The sequence below is a fragment of the Sciurus carolinensis genome, chromosome 13 (assembly GCF_902686445.1).
Source record: "Sciurus carolinensis chromosome 13, mSciCar1.2, whole genome shotgun sequence".
In the NCBI taxonomy this organism is placed as follows: Eukaryota; Metazoa; Chordata; class Mammalia; order Rodentia; family Sciuridae; genus Sciurus; species Sciurus carolinensis.
In genome coordinates, this window is record NC_062225.1 from 13,158,505 (window position 1) to 13,171,351 (window position 12,847).

The 12,847-nt window shown below is 43.7% G+C and overlaps 1 protein-coding gene across 47 annotated transcripts in view; it reads right to left on the bottom strand.

Annotated features, from left to right (window-relative positions):
- Positions 1 to 9,641: 9,641 nt before the first annotated feature.
- Map4k4 (mitogen-activated protein kinase kinase kinase kinase 4) overlaps positions 9,642 to 12,847 on the bottom strand; it is a 173,626-nt gene continuing 170,420 nt past the window's right edge. For 31 of the 47 annotated variants that reach the window (XM_047522412.1, XM_047522417.1, XM_047522419.1 and 28 more), the window contains 4 exons: positions 12,479 to 12,628; positions 11,777 to 11,936; positions 10,801 to 10,940; positions 9,642 to 10,607 (listed from right to left, as the gene is read on the bottom strand). In XM_047522412.1, the coding sequence (XP_047378368.1) occupies positions 10,524 to 10,607; positions 10,801 to 10,940; positions 11,777 to 11,936; positions 12,479 to 12,628 (534 nt within the window). In that variant the 3' untranslated portion in view covers positions 9,642 to 10,523. Of the gene's footprint in view, positions 10,608 to 10,800; positions 10,941 to 11,776; positions 11,937 to 12,454; positions 12,629 to 12,847 lie in introns of all 47 variants that reach the window. The other 16 variants (XM_047522406.1, XM_047522418.1, XM_047522405.1 and 13 more) reach the window with 1 other exon arrangement.

Genomic DNA, 12,847 nt, shown 5'->3' on the forward strand with positions numbered 1-12,847 from the left:
CTAAGGGAAATAAGCCAAACCCAAAAAACCAAAGCTGAATATTTTCTCTGATACGTGGATGCTAATCCACAATAAGGGATGGGGAGTGGGCTTGGGAAGCATAGAAGTACTGTGGATTAGGCAGAGGGGAGTGAAGGGCGGGGTAGGGGCATGGGGGTTGGAAGGATAGGAGCATGAATCGAACATTATTACCCCATGTACATATATGAGTGGTGTGATTCTACATCATGTACACACAGAAGAATGAGAAGTTATACTTCACTTATGTATGATGTCTTAAAATGTGTCCTCCTGTCATGTATAATTAATTAGAACAAATTTTTAAAAAGCCCTTATTCCAAATACAGTCACATTGGGCATTAGGGCTTCAGGTAATCGGGGTGGGGACACAATTCATTCCATAGCAGATCCCTATTTTGCTTTTCCCTACCAAACTCCCCCAGTGGGCGCGTTTTCCTTAACAGAAAGAAGTCTTGGCAGTGAAGTTGTCTTCCAGGTGCCTGGGAACTTGCTTTGGTCCTGAAACCCTGTCACGTACCCTGCGGGGGGAAAGCGAGGGGCAAATGCCCATCGCCTTGGGAACCAGCAGAAGCAGTGGTAGCATCTCTCCCAGCAGCAAGAGCAAAACATGTCATACCCATAAATGTGTGTATGACAAAACAAAAAACCGGGTTCCGTGTCCGCCTCTCCCCCTCTGGCCTGACTTTTCCTCCCGGAGTTTTCTATCTATTCTTGAGCTTCCCTCATAGTGTGCTTATGTCCCTGCATTACCCAGAGCCTTAATGCTCCTGTTTTTAATAACAATTTCCATGGAACCACATGATATCAAAGTGCAGTTCCCAGACCAGTAGTGTCAATACGGCCGAGAAACTTGTTAGAAATGCAGATTTTCCGGCTCTACCCTAGACCTTGAGAATCAGACCTCTGGGGAATCAAGTCAGCTCTTTATCAAGCCTTCTTGGGGGTCGGGTGCATGCTCCATGGTTGCAGACCTCCGGTTCACGCCTGCAATGGCCTGGGTCCCTCACTGAGCCCCACGCTCAGATCTCTATGTACCGTTTCTTCATTTCTCATGATGATCTTAGCTAAAATCAGAACTTCTTCCCTTCCTTTTTTACAGTAACATCAGTGGGTTGCACAGCGGCCTGTACAAAGCAAGCTAGTTTGTCAATATTTATTGAACGGATAAATGACTTTATGCATGCCATCAGGTAACACTTTTATTGATGTTGATGCTTCGTGTGTAGTGTTCCCCCCCCCTTTCTTTTTGGTACTGGGGATCAGAGATACTTTTTTTTGGAGACAGGATCTCACTAAGTTGCTGAGGCTAGCCTTGAATTTGCAATCCTCCTGCCTCAGTCTCTCAGTCACAGGGATTATAGGGAGGTGTGTGCCACCATGCCTGGCTCATGTGCAGTTTTATGTTGGTTAAAAAATAATATGGGCTGGGCACGGTGGTACATGCCTGTAATCTTGGCAGTTTGGGAGGTTGACGCAGGAAGACAGTTCAAGGTCAGCTTCAGCAAGAGAGAGGTGCTAAGCAACTCAGTGAGACCCTGTCCCTAAATAAAATACAAAATAGGGCTGGGGGTGTGGCTCAGTGGTTGAGTGCCCCTGAGTTCAGTCCCTGGTAACCCCTCCCAATAATGATAATCTCAAATAGCTGAACTTGATCACCTGAAGCTGGAGGAATGTCATCTAAGAAGAGCTCAGTGCTACAAGACAGGAAGCCATGACTGCTGAACTGCAAGATAAACGCCCTCTTGTGTCACTCCCAGCTCACAGTGATGGCTTCTGCCTAGATATCAAGGCAAGACCCACCTACAGCCAGTTTTCCAGAAAGCGTGGAGCGTGAATCAAGACAAGGGTTGCACTTCGACAGCAGCCAGGGAGATTCTGACCTGGACTCCCAGGCCGTAATCTCAACTTTTAGAACAGTATAGGTCGAGGAGTTGAGAGAGAAACATTCAGAATCTTGTTGGTCAGTGAGTAGAGGACATATGAGCGAGCCGTGAGGCCATGTTATCCAGCTACCGTGGCGCTTCTCAGTTTCTTCTATCATGTGGGTCTCTGTTCCATTCTTTCCTTCACATTTACACAGTGGCAGGGACCAGTACCTATTTTCCCCACAACTATGTAAGTCTCAGAACTTCATCTCCCAGCAGGTTAGGCCCTCGCTCGCTCCCCCAGGTGACTCAGAGGTCCCTGGGTGAACACCATCCCAGCCAGTAAGAGCAGGGCCTTCTGTCTAAAACACCACCTTTCTCGGGAAAAGTGGGCCCCTGGCTGTTTGGCTCACACAGCGTGGGAATGCATGTGGGGCACCCTGGTAGACACCCACCTTCCCCACAGCCTTGAGGAAATGAAGGAGAGCCTGGGAAAGGGTGGTCAGTGTGCAAGTGTGCCTTGTCCACCTTACTGGGAAGAATGAGGTCTGCAAATGATGCCGGTCTACCTTTGATTTTCCCACATTTCTGTTAGTAGAGCCAAGGAACAAACAAAGCTTTATACATGGAAGAGAAATTTTCTAAAATCCACATTTCTGGATGAAAATGTGAATGAACGATAGAAGGGAACCCCACCCCACCCTGAGCCTCATTTCAGGTAACATTCTAGTGGACCCAGGTGTCAGCCATTCCACAGGCCTTTGGCTCAAAAATATGAATGACTTAATAGCTCTCTTAAAACACTAATCAAAATAATAAGCACTGAGGTATAGGAAAGACAGTCACTGGGAATTAGTCAACCAAGTCCTAGTCCTGGATTTTCCATTCTAGAATGATGCCCTGAAGGTTAACTTTGAAGTGCTCAGTATGATGTTGACAATATTTGTCACAAGACTATGACAGTATCTAAAAGGCCTCTAGCAAGATGGTAGCCATTAGCCATAAGTGGTTAGAGTACAGATTATGGCTAGTGGGAACTGAGATGCACTGTGTAATATATATATATCCAAGTTCAAATCTTTGTAGAGAAAAAAATGCAAATTATCCCATTTTATAAAATATTTGTGTTGAAATATTATTTTTGAATATATAAGCTAAGTGTAATATATTAACAATTTTTAAATGAATATTATGTTAGAGACCAACAAAAATTATGGCCTGTTGCCAGGTTGACTTATTTTTGCATACCACTTAGAAGTTTCTCCCATTACCCTTGAATCACTAAAAAGTATCCTAAGAAATATCTGTTCAGATCCCTTTCCATTCATTGACTAACATTTTGTCATCTTTACGTTTTTTGAGTTCTTTATATACTCTGGATATTGATCCTTTGTTAGATGAAGAAGTGGCAAAGACTTTCTGCCATTCTGCAGATTGTCCTATCAAACAAATGGCCAATGAAAATATGAAAAAATGCTTAACATCTTTAGCCATCAAGGAAATACAAATCTATACTACACTGAAGTTCCATCCTGGAATGGTTACTATCAAGAAAACAATAACAAACTTTGGAGAGGATGTGGAGAAAAGGAACCCTTATACACTGCTGGTGGGAAGGTCTCAGGGCCAGACAGGACAACTTCCCTGATTTCAGATCCAGCAGGGCCTACCCATTTCCTGGGGTGGGAAAGTCTGCAGAGTTCCCAACTAGGTTGCTGTGGGGAAGTCGTCGAGGAGCAAGCCACATCACTGGGAAACAGGCGTCAAATGCAGCGAGCACTCCAGAGAGGCCCTGGAGAGGGTGCGCTTGGTCCTGGAGCAGGTCCTCTGTCTTGCTGAGCTCATTTCTGCTGCACCCAGAGAAGCTGTCCAGCCTGAATCCTCATTTGCTCAAGTCCACTCACATTCATGAGGAACACCAAAGCCATTTCATAGGGGTTCAAAACTGTTCTCAAATGGCTCATGGATCACTTTTCTCCTTTGTGTAACCTTCGTTCAGACTCAGTCAGGTAGGCAGATGCTGGAGTCCGTTGAAGGAACCTCAGACCCTCTACATCCCAACAAGCCTACCTCAATGGGGTGGGCCTGGCCAGTCACTGGAGTTGTCTTTTCACCCTGCTGGACAGCTGACTGTCCCTTTCTAACTCAGGTTGATGCTGTCCTGCAAGCTCTACCCACTTCTTCTACCTGTCGCTTGGCTACAGCATTTAATGTCTCTCCAAAAAAAATTAAGCCAAGAGGGGGTACCCTCCACCTCTTCCTCAGGCTGAGATGGTGCGTGCAAAACCCCAGCTCAGTGTCGGGGGCACAGCAAATACACACAATCCTATTACCATTGTCATTGTTACTACCCCCAAAGCAGGCTGGCGTTCTCAGGTGACTTATCTTTATGGGTTTATATAATTACATCTACTAATTGTTACTCTCCCTTTCACCCAGTCTTTATCGGACCTAGTTTGGTCTCCTTTCCAGCTGGGCAGCTCTCCTGTGTGAGGCTGCAGTTAGTCGAGATCTCAGTGCAAGTGTGACCTGTCATCTCTCACTTCAGTTTTATGCACAGTCCAATCTTTGACCAGCCTTTTCTGCCAGCTACCTGTTGTTCCAGCTACAAAGCATGAATCCTTTGCATATGCCACATGGCAAGAGGCTCTGCTTCAACCTCTAGGATACACTAAGCTTTGCTCCAGTCGCCCTTTCGTGCCCTCCACTGGTTCCCCACAGGATCACCGTACCTTAAGACTGCCTAGTACAAAGGTTGCTCAACTTGTTCGACCGACCAAAATGCCACCAAGTTCCCAGAAGTTTCCTAGCTTTCACACTCACACAACCATGACCCCTGCAGTGGGGGGACAACGAGGTCTCCTGGAGGCAGCGCAGAGCAAGCGTCTGTGGTGCCAGGAAGACACATGGGGACCCAGGACAGCTGCATGTACCTGCCCAGCATGAGAAAAGGAAGCGAGACAGCCTTAGGTCTCTTCCTATGGTTGGAGGTTCCCATGGCAGGCAGGACCTGGGCCTGCAGACATGGCAGTGGTGCTTCCGCAATGGCCTGCGTTCCAACTCTTGAGTCCCTGGACCTAACCTTGCACGAGCCTGATGTTGAAGTTGTTTGAGGGAGGGGAACGCCGCGTTTCAAGAGCTCAAAAAGAAGGAACCTGTCTGTGACTGCTTCTGGACTGGGTCACTGAGGAGTGAAAGGTGAACTGCAGCTTTTGCGTAAAGGCGAGAGACTTGTGAGCTGTCAGCAAGATAGTTGGCTCTAAAACTGAAGGCAGATACCAGTGACAGATCAGGAAACAAGGGTACGGGCGGGGGAACACGACACTGACACACGCTACAACATGGATGAACTAATTCCAAGAAGCCAGTCACAGAGGAACACACAGTGAAGCGTGGTCTCTGCCATGCCCAGAGGAGGTGAATCTACAGCAACTGCGAGGAGGTGAAAGGTTGGTCAGGCTGAAAGGCAGAGGGTTGGAAGATCAGAGGATAAAGGCAAGGGCACAGGGCACCCTGATGGGGCATTGTTTGTGAATTGTGCTGGTGATGGATGCACAACTCTGAACAGAGTCACAGAACTGTGTACCTTGGGTGGGTAATTGTACTGTGGGAATTATGTCACAGTAAAGCTGTTTAAAAACATCAAGGAATTATTCAGTATTATTGACTATGGAAAATCACTTGATATTGGTTTCTAAGGAATGCAGTTAGGTCAGACTTCTGCAAATCTGAAGAGGGAGAATCCTTGCTTGAGCTCTAGCCACATCCATCCCCAGAAGTTCTGCAGGACGCCTTGTCGGATGATGGTTATTTTTAGAAACTCATTTCCTGTTAGAATATCAAACACAAAGTCCCTGGATACAGAGACTGGGATCAGAAATGGAGCCCTTGCAGTGTTACCAAGCAACCCAAACTCCAGCTGGAGCACAATTATGGACAGGGCAGCCTACTGGTGCTCCATATTCCCGGGACTGGCTGGCCCAGGCCTCTCCCTTACCAGCCCATGTTACATGGCAGGGCAGTTTCTCTTAGATTAACACCAGTTTTTATTTGACTTTCATTGACAAAACATGAGCAAAATGTGTTTGCTAGTTCTCTGCAGGGCAGAGCACAAATTTTGGACTTAATACTGGTTATTAGGTCTGAGAAACGACCTAAACTTACATGCACTCTGTATCCAACAAGAAATGTGACAAAAGAACCCCATGCCAAGTCATCAGGGCACAGGACAGGACACACACAGCTAAGTTAGGGCAGATCCAAAGATGGGAGTTCTGAAAGACTCTGAAGCACACACAGTTTGATCAACCTTAAGATGAAGGGAGAGATCAGGTATGAGAACCTCAGATAGGAACACTCGTTCCTCTCCCCTAAGAAAAAGTAGTAATTACTTTCCCCAGTAATTTTACTTTTTGAAACATTACATCTACTTCTCCTAAAGTGAAACAAGGATGCTGTTGTTATTCTTTAAAGTGGTACAAAGCAGTAATTTTACTGCATGTTTGAATGTGATGCCAAAGCACAGAGCAGGTGTCAGCTATGGGACTAATTTGATTCCAGCTGCTTTAAGTGAAATCTCAACCAAACCTGTGGAAAGATGGAACAGGAGGATCCACAACAGTATGAAAAGAACTTTACCAGTTGCAACAAACATCAAATAGGAGAAGAAAATCTTACTCATCTGGTAGCCTGGGTATTTATTTTGATTTTAATCTTAGAGAAATAACATTTCTAATATGAAGCACAAAGAAGTTCCTTTATCAGTGGGTGATGTAGCATGCCCCGCTCTGGAGAAACAGACTGCTGGTGAGAAACTGTGCCCAGCAGACCCATGGGCATGGGTGAGCCCATGTTCAGTCTCCACATTACATCTGCCATCTGTATGCCAAATTCAGAAAGGCTACCCTAACTGTACTGTTGGGTACAAATAGGTTATTTTACTTTTCAACCCAGTTTAGACCTGCAAAAATCCAAACTTATTTCTTAAGGATCAGCTTTATCCCATTTTGACTTCAGAAACTCAGTGATGGAGAGCTCCTCAACTATTTGAGACGTTCATGCAAACATCTGTTACTTTTGTAACTTGTGCTGGTGGTCATTAGGCAGCCTTCCTGGTGCAGACAGCATATTTGGGAGCTGACTGACACAGCTGGAGGGTGGTGAAGGGGGTGCACATAAAACAAGGGAGCTCACACAAGGGAAATGTCTGGAGCATCAGAAGGTATTTCAAACTCATGCCACATGTAATAAGGTGTCATTTTTCTTTATTTAAGGGGAAAAGTGGGGAGGGGGACAACAATAATTCTCAATACACAGTAGACAAGTTAGCACTGTAAAAAAAAAAAAAAAAAAAAAAAAAGGCCATGTACTTGCCACCAGTCTGCACTGCAGCTTCATGATTAGTGAATTTAAAGCCGTCCATCATTTGTATTACTACTTAGCAAACTTATAATTGGCAAAATTAGGGATTATAAATCACCATAAGTGTGCTACAACTAAGTCAAAAACCTACATAATCCGTAAAAATCATTTTAAAATAAACCATAAATATGTGATTAACATTAGTATAACAAAACCATTTTTGTAAACATTTTCTCCAACAAAAAGTGTGCATGATAAAAAAGTAAGAACACTGCACTCAACACAAAAAGGGTTATTCTGATTTAAATACAGAAAGGTTTTACTGAAGCTCTGGCGAAACCTGGATACACCTGGGGCTTTTCTTTTTGTTTTGAAGAGCGTTCCCATAACAGTTCAATGTTCCACATGTGATATGTCAATTGAATACTGTTTGCTTCTGCAAAATTACCATATTGGCACTTCTGTGGAAGGGGGGGAAATAATTCCTTCCCTAAAAGAATCTGAAATTTCAATAGCTCATAATCTTTTATGAAGGAATTTCTCTGGCTTCTGCATTAAAAACTGTCACACCTCAAGTTGGGTCAAAAGCTGACGAGGTCAAGAAGCCCACTCCACGAACCCATCCCACAAAGACAAACAGCTGTCCTCTTCAGCAAATGAAGCTGGCAATGGAATCGGCTAAGCTCAAATCAAACACCAAGAGAGTGCCCAGGGTGTGCCTGGGCTGTGCCAGCAGCACAGGCAGAGCTGACGGGAGCTTAGAGCCCCTTCCCATGCCCTCCTGAGGCAAAGTTCTAAGCACTCCAAATTCCATTGAGACGCCATTTTCATCACGTGCTAAAACCACACGATTCAGACAATGAGTCTCCCGTCTATGGACAGTAGAAGACCAGGACACCTTGGATGCTTCCGTCTCACTGTCACCAGTTGCCTGCCATTTCTTCAAAGACATCTGCCCATCTTTCGTAGCTCTCTTAAGGTCAAGGAAGGGGCTGCAATCAACTAGATCATTCCTTCTCCTCTGGATACATGTGTTAACCTTGGCATCTTCCATCTTATGAAAAGCCTAAATGTGGGCAGAAGTTCAACTGGGGAATTGGATTCTGACTGAAGTCCTTTGGTGATGGAACCTGGCCTACTTCAAGTTCCTTTCAGTGGTAGGATTAACTCCTCAACCTTCTCTGGATTAACTAGATGAACCAACAAAAAAGGATCAGATCTTCCTGCTTTGGCCATTAGCACTACTAGAAATCACATTCATGGAAAAACCATTTCTATCTCCTTAACTCGCTTAAAGAAGGTAAGGCTTTCTTAGCCTATCTCATCTTTGTGGAGAGGTACAACTTGGTACTTATTCTGTGTTAGAAAGACGTATTTTCTTTCTTTCTTTCTCTTTATAACCAGATTTTCGTAGTTCAAAGGAGTCTTGGGGAAAATGCTGGCCAGGAGAATGAGAATGAGAGCTGTCAGAATGGACATCAGACGGGGCAGGGAAGCTGGGCAGAGGCTTGCAGATAGGCTTGCAGGTGACTGTTACGTTTTGAGGGAAAGAGAAGGATAGCCCTCATTTTCATGTTTAATTAAAGAAAACCAGAAAGAAGATCAAGCCTACAGACACCAGGTTTCTGTCTGGGTAATGAAGAATAGAGCGGCTGTCATGCCATATTCCCACTCAGAACGCAAGAGGGAAGCAAGAACTGCTCCTGCACCAAGATCCGAGCATCCTTGGAGGAATGGAGAGATGACCAGGAAGCCATGAAACAAATTATTACTCAAGACATTTATTACAAATGTCACGAACATATTCATAAAGTAAAATTAGTTTAAAAAACAGAGAACAAGAGAGCAAGTGAGAAAACAAGAGTCAGGGCTTCCATATTACACCTAAAACACAGGAAGATGCCATCTTTATGAATAAGTAGAATTAACTACATTCTTAAAATAGTTTTAGTGCATCGCATTTTTAGAAAAGGGACATTCCCTTACCCCAAGAAAAGGTTCCTGCAACACTAAACAGTTTGTGTGACTATTCTAACATGACCACCTGTCTGCTACCAGACCCCCAATGGAAAACAATGAGATCTCATGTGTTGTAGGCGACAGTTGCCCATCAACTACTAATGGTGAATCTCATGAAAGTAAAGCATTCTGCTTTCTAAGCTTAGAAAACAAACTGCATCAGCCACAAGGTTATTTCCTACCATCATGGACAGTTTTTCTTGAGCCTGCTTAGATTTCTGACAAAAATAACAAACCTCAATCTGATAGTTTTGGTATTAAGATTAAATTAAACATTAATGTTTTCTTCCAAAAACGTAAACTAAATCACCTCTCAATGCATTAAAAACAATGAGGTAGGCAAAAAAATAAACATGTAGGTTGAATTTTTTTTTCTTCTGCAAGTACAGACTGTGGTAAAACTGCTGTTGCACTTCTAGGTTTAAACAAAAATTAAACCTTCAACTGAGGCAGTGCTAATACTGTCACACGACAAAGTCCTGGCCGTTAATACAAAATGCACACGTTCTCTTTTTCTTTTTCTTTTTTAGAACCATCTGCACATGATTTAGGCAAAACTTGGTACACAGAAAAACGACTGAATTCTTGGCCAGGACACCCTCCCCCCCAAAAATCGAAAGAAACAAAATGGGACCCCTTAACCCACCCTGCCCCAAACCCCACCCACAAAAAAAGTTATCCTAGGAACTGTGTCTTTCACATTTTATAAATATTAACTTCTTAGACCTGCACCTTCTTCTTTGTCCACATATTGTCACATTACAAAAAAGAAATGTCAATTAAATACATTGTTAATGTTACTATATTAAATCTGTTCTCTGCTTCAGCAAACTGCTCCTTACACCACTTTTCACCTCCTTGTGCCCACTGCCAACAAAACTGATGGCGTGTTCATTGTCGCCACCTTCAGATACCCACAGGACAGTTATTCAGAGACAAGGAATTCTGGAGCTGCAGGAAAGGGGTTTTTTCTGGTCTGATGCTCAACCCCAAACACTTCTAGCACCGATGGTAGAATCTGAACAGCACCAGCTGCAATGCAGCCTTGATTTATTTTTAAGAGGGGAAAAGAAGGGAACAGAAATAAACTGGCAAGAGAAGAGTAGGAAGGAAGGGAGAGAGGACCAACACGTGAGGCCTGCACACACAGCTGTCCTGGCTGCACCGGTGCAGCTCTAAGCTCCAGTTGCAAGGAATTCCAAGTTCTCAGGATCCTGAAGACTTTAGAGGTCAGCAATCCCCAGGGTCACACTGCTTCTACCAGCTCAGAAGAGAAGTCCTGCCTAATGTCATGAAATAAACCTGACTGCTGCCACCAGATCGAACAGAGGCAAAGAACACCTGCAAAAGCAAGAGAAGGTGCAGTTAGCAGGTCATTCAGTGCCTTCCAGTATTCCAAACCCTACAAACATACCCCAAACTTGACACTGAAAAAGTTCTTTAATTTATTTCAGAATCTATCAAAATTACAGTTCATCATCAATTCCATGGACAATAAACCATTGCTAAAAGACAATACCAAAGGGAACATTACCTTGTCATTGCGTTCACATAAGAATTTTAGTCTCTGAGCCCTTTTGTGCATAAATACACCATCCAAGTGACCAGTTTCCACAGATCGGATCTCTATGGCCTTCTCTCCCCAGCCCATTGTCTGATTGGATCGAATATATGCTTTCAGGGAGGGGAAAATACAAATTGTTAAAGGTAAGGAAACAGCCGTATGTGATATGTATATACACGGGTATACACACACTCACTCACTCACTCCTAAATGCCTAGTATTTGAGGATTTTTGTTTGTAAGGATTCTGCTCTGTAACCCCTAGTCTACCTCTATTGAACTAATTTCCCTTATGCTTATCTTCAAAAATGACCCACCAAATGCAGAGTTTTAGTGCACGTTTTTATCAATCCAGTCATGAGAGAAGGTAGGGGGAAACAACTTTGGAGCAGGCAGAGATAGGGACTTAACTGCGACAAAACCAAGACAGCTTTGGGGTATAAACACAAAGCCACAAAAACTTCCATACAGCCTCTGCTCCTGAATGCCAACATCAGGCTACGCAGGAGGCTGTGCTTCTGCCTGTGGCAGAGCCACTCTCAAAAGCAAGGTATCTCCTCTTTTCTCTCTCTCTTTACTTCCCACAAAGCATAAAAAACAAACAAACAAATAAACAAACTCCCTCTATTTTCTCTGGGTGTCTCAAGGATTAAATGAGAGACTGTGGCAACAGTTCTTAAACTGTTATGTTGAGCTGGGCTGGAGCTATACCTCAGAGGCACAGCGCTTGCCTAGTGTGCCTAGGTTCAATCCCCAGTACCTTACCATCCCCCACCACACAAATTACTTGATTTTGTTCTAAAATAGATCTATGATTATTCTATTTCCATGATCTACAATCCCATTGCCAACCACTCCACTAAATGCAAAATTAGTATGTGAAATAGATGCAGTCTTAGAAAAAGACACTACTTTCACAAATGCTCCCAACCTCCGGTGCGACGTACCTACAGATGTTGGCATCTCTCCCCACTGAAGAACCACATCCTTGGTGATCCTTCCATATGTGTTCACATAAACCCCCTCATCTTCATAGCACACAAGAAGCTCCATCCCATCCGTGTTGGGGAGGATAATAATTGCATGGGGTTTGATGCTACATTGGATCTAGAGAAGAGGAACAGAACACAGGGAAGCATGTTTGTAGCTATTTCCAGCACTGTGAAAGTGATCAATAAGACCACCTAGTGAGTGCACTGGTACCATATCCCTGGTGACATATATAGCAAAGAGGTAATGTTCTAGAAAACCCATGTGACATGTATCCTGTCTACTGTTAACAGATCATATACTCTACTGACTCACATTTCCTGAGGCCCCTGAAACACATTTGAATAGTAGGCTACATTTGAGAACCAGTCCCAACCCAAGAGTATTCTGGTCTGCCAGCAATCAACCCCAATTCACCCCATGTTAGTCAAAGCAAGGGCTGAGAAGTTTTCAGCCAGGCTTCATAGAGCTGGGAAAGTGGATTTCCACTTTTCTCGGAGCATGGAGCTATTAAAAATGATTCATAATTTAAATACTCACCCCCACACCATGGGGAAATGAGGAAACCCTGCTTGTGTTAGTTCACTAAGCAGAGTAAAGGAAAAAGTCAAAACAAATGAAGCCAGTCAACCAACCATAGAGTGTGGGTTCTTTCTTACGTGTGTTGGTAGATAAATGTCATAGACTGATCCTGAATCCACATCAACAGCATGGAATCCAGCACAGGATCCATAGATCACTTTCAACCTCTGGCCTTCCTCAACAGTGAGATCCACCAGTAATGGCTTATGTACCAATTCTCCAAATGACTACAAAGAAATAATCAAGATAGAAGCAATAAGGTGAAATAGAACTTATACCTAACAGATGACACTAGCCAAGCAGAATCCAACCACATTCAGTCCAGGTAGTGAGTCACACTGGCAACAACCACAGGCAAAACTACTCTATAAAATAAGTTTTTATTATGTTTGTATCTGTTAATTAGCAACTGGTAGACAAATATTCCATAAATTATGTCCTCAATC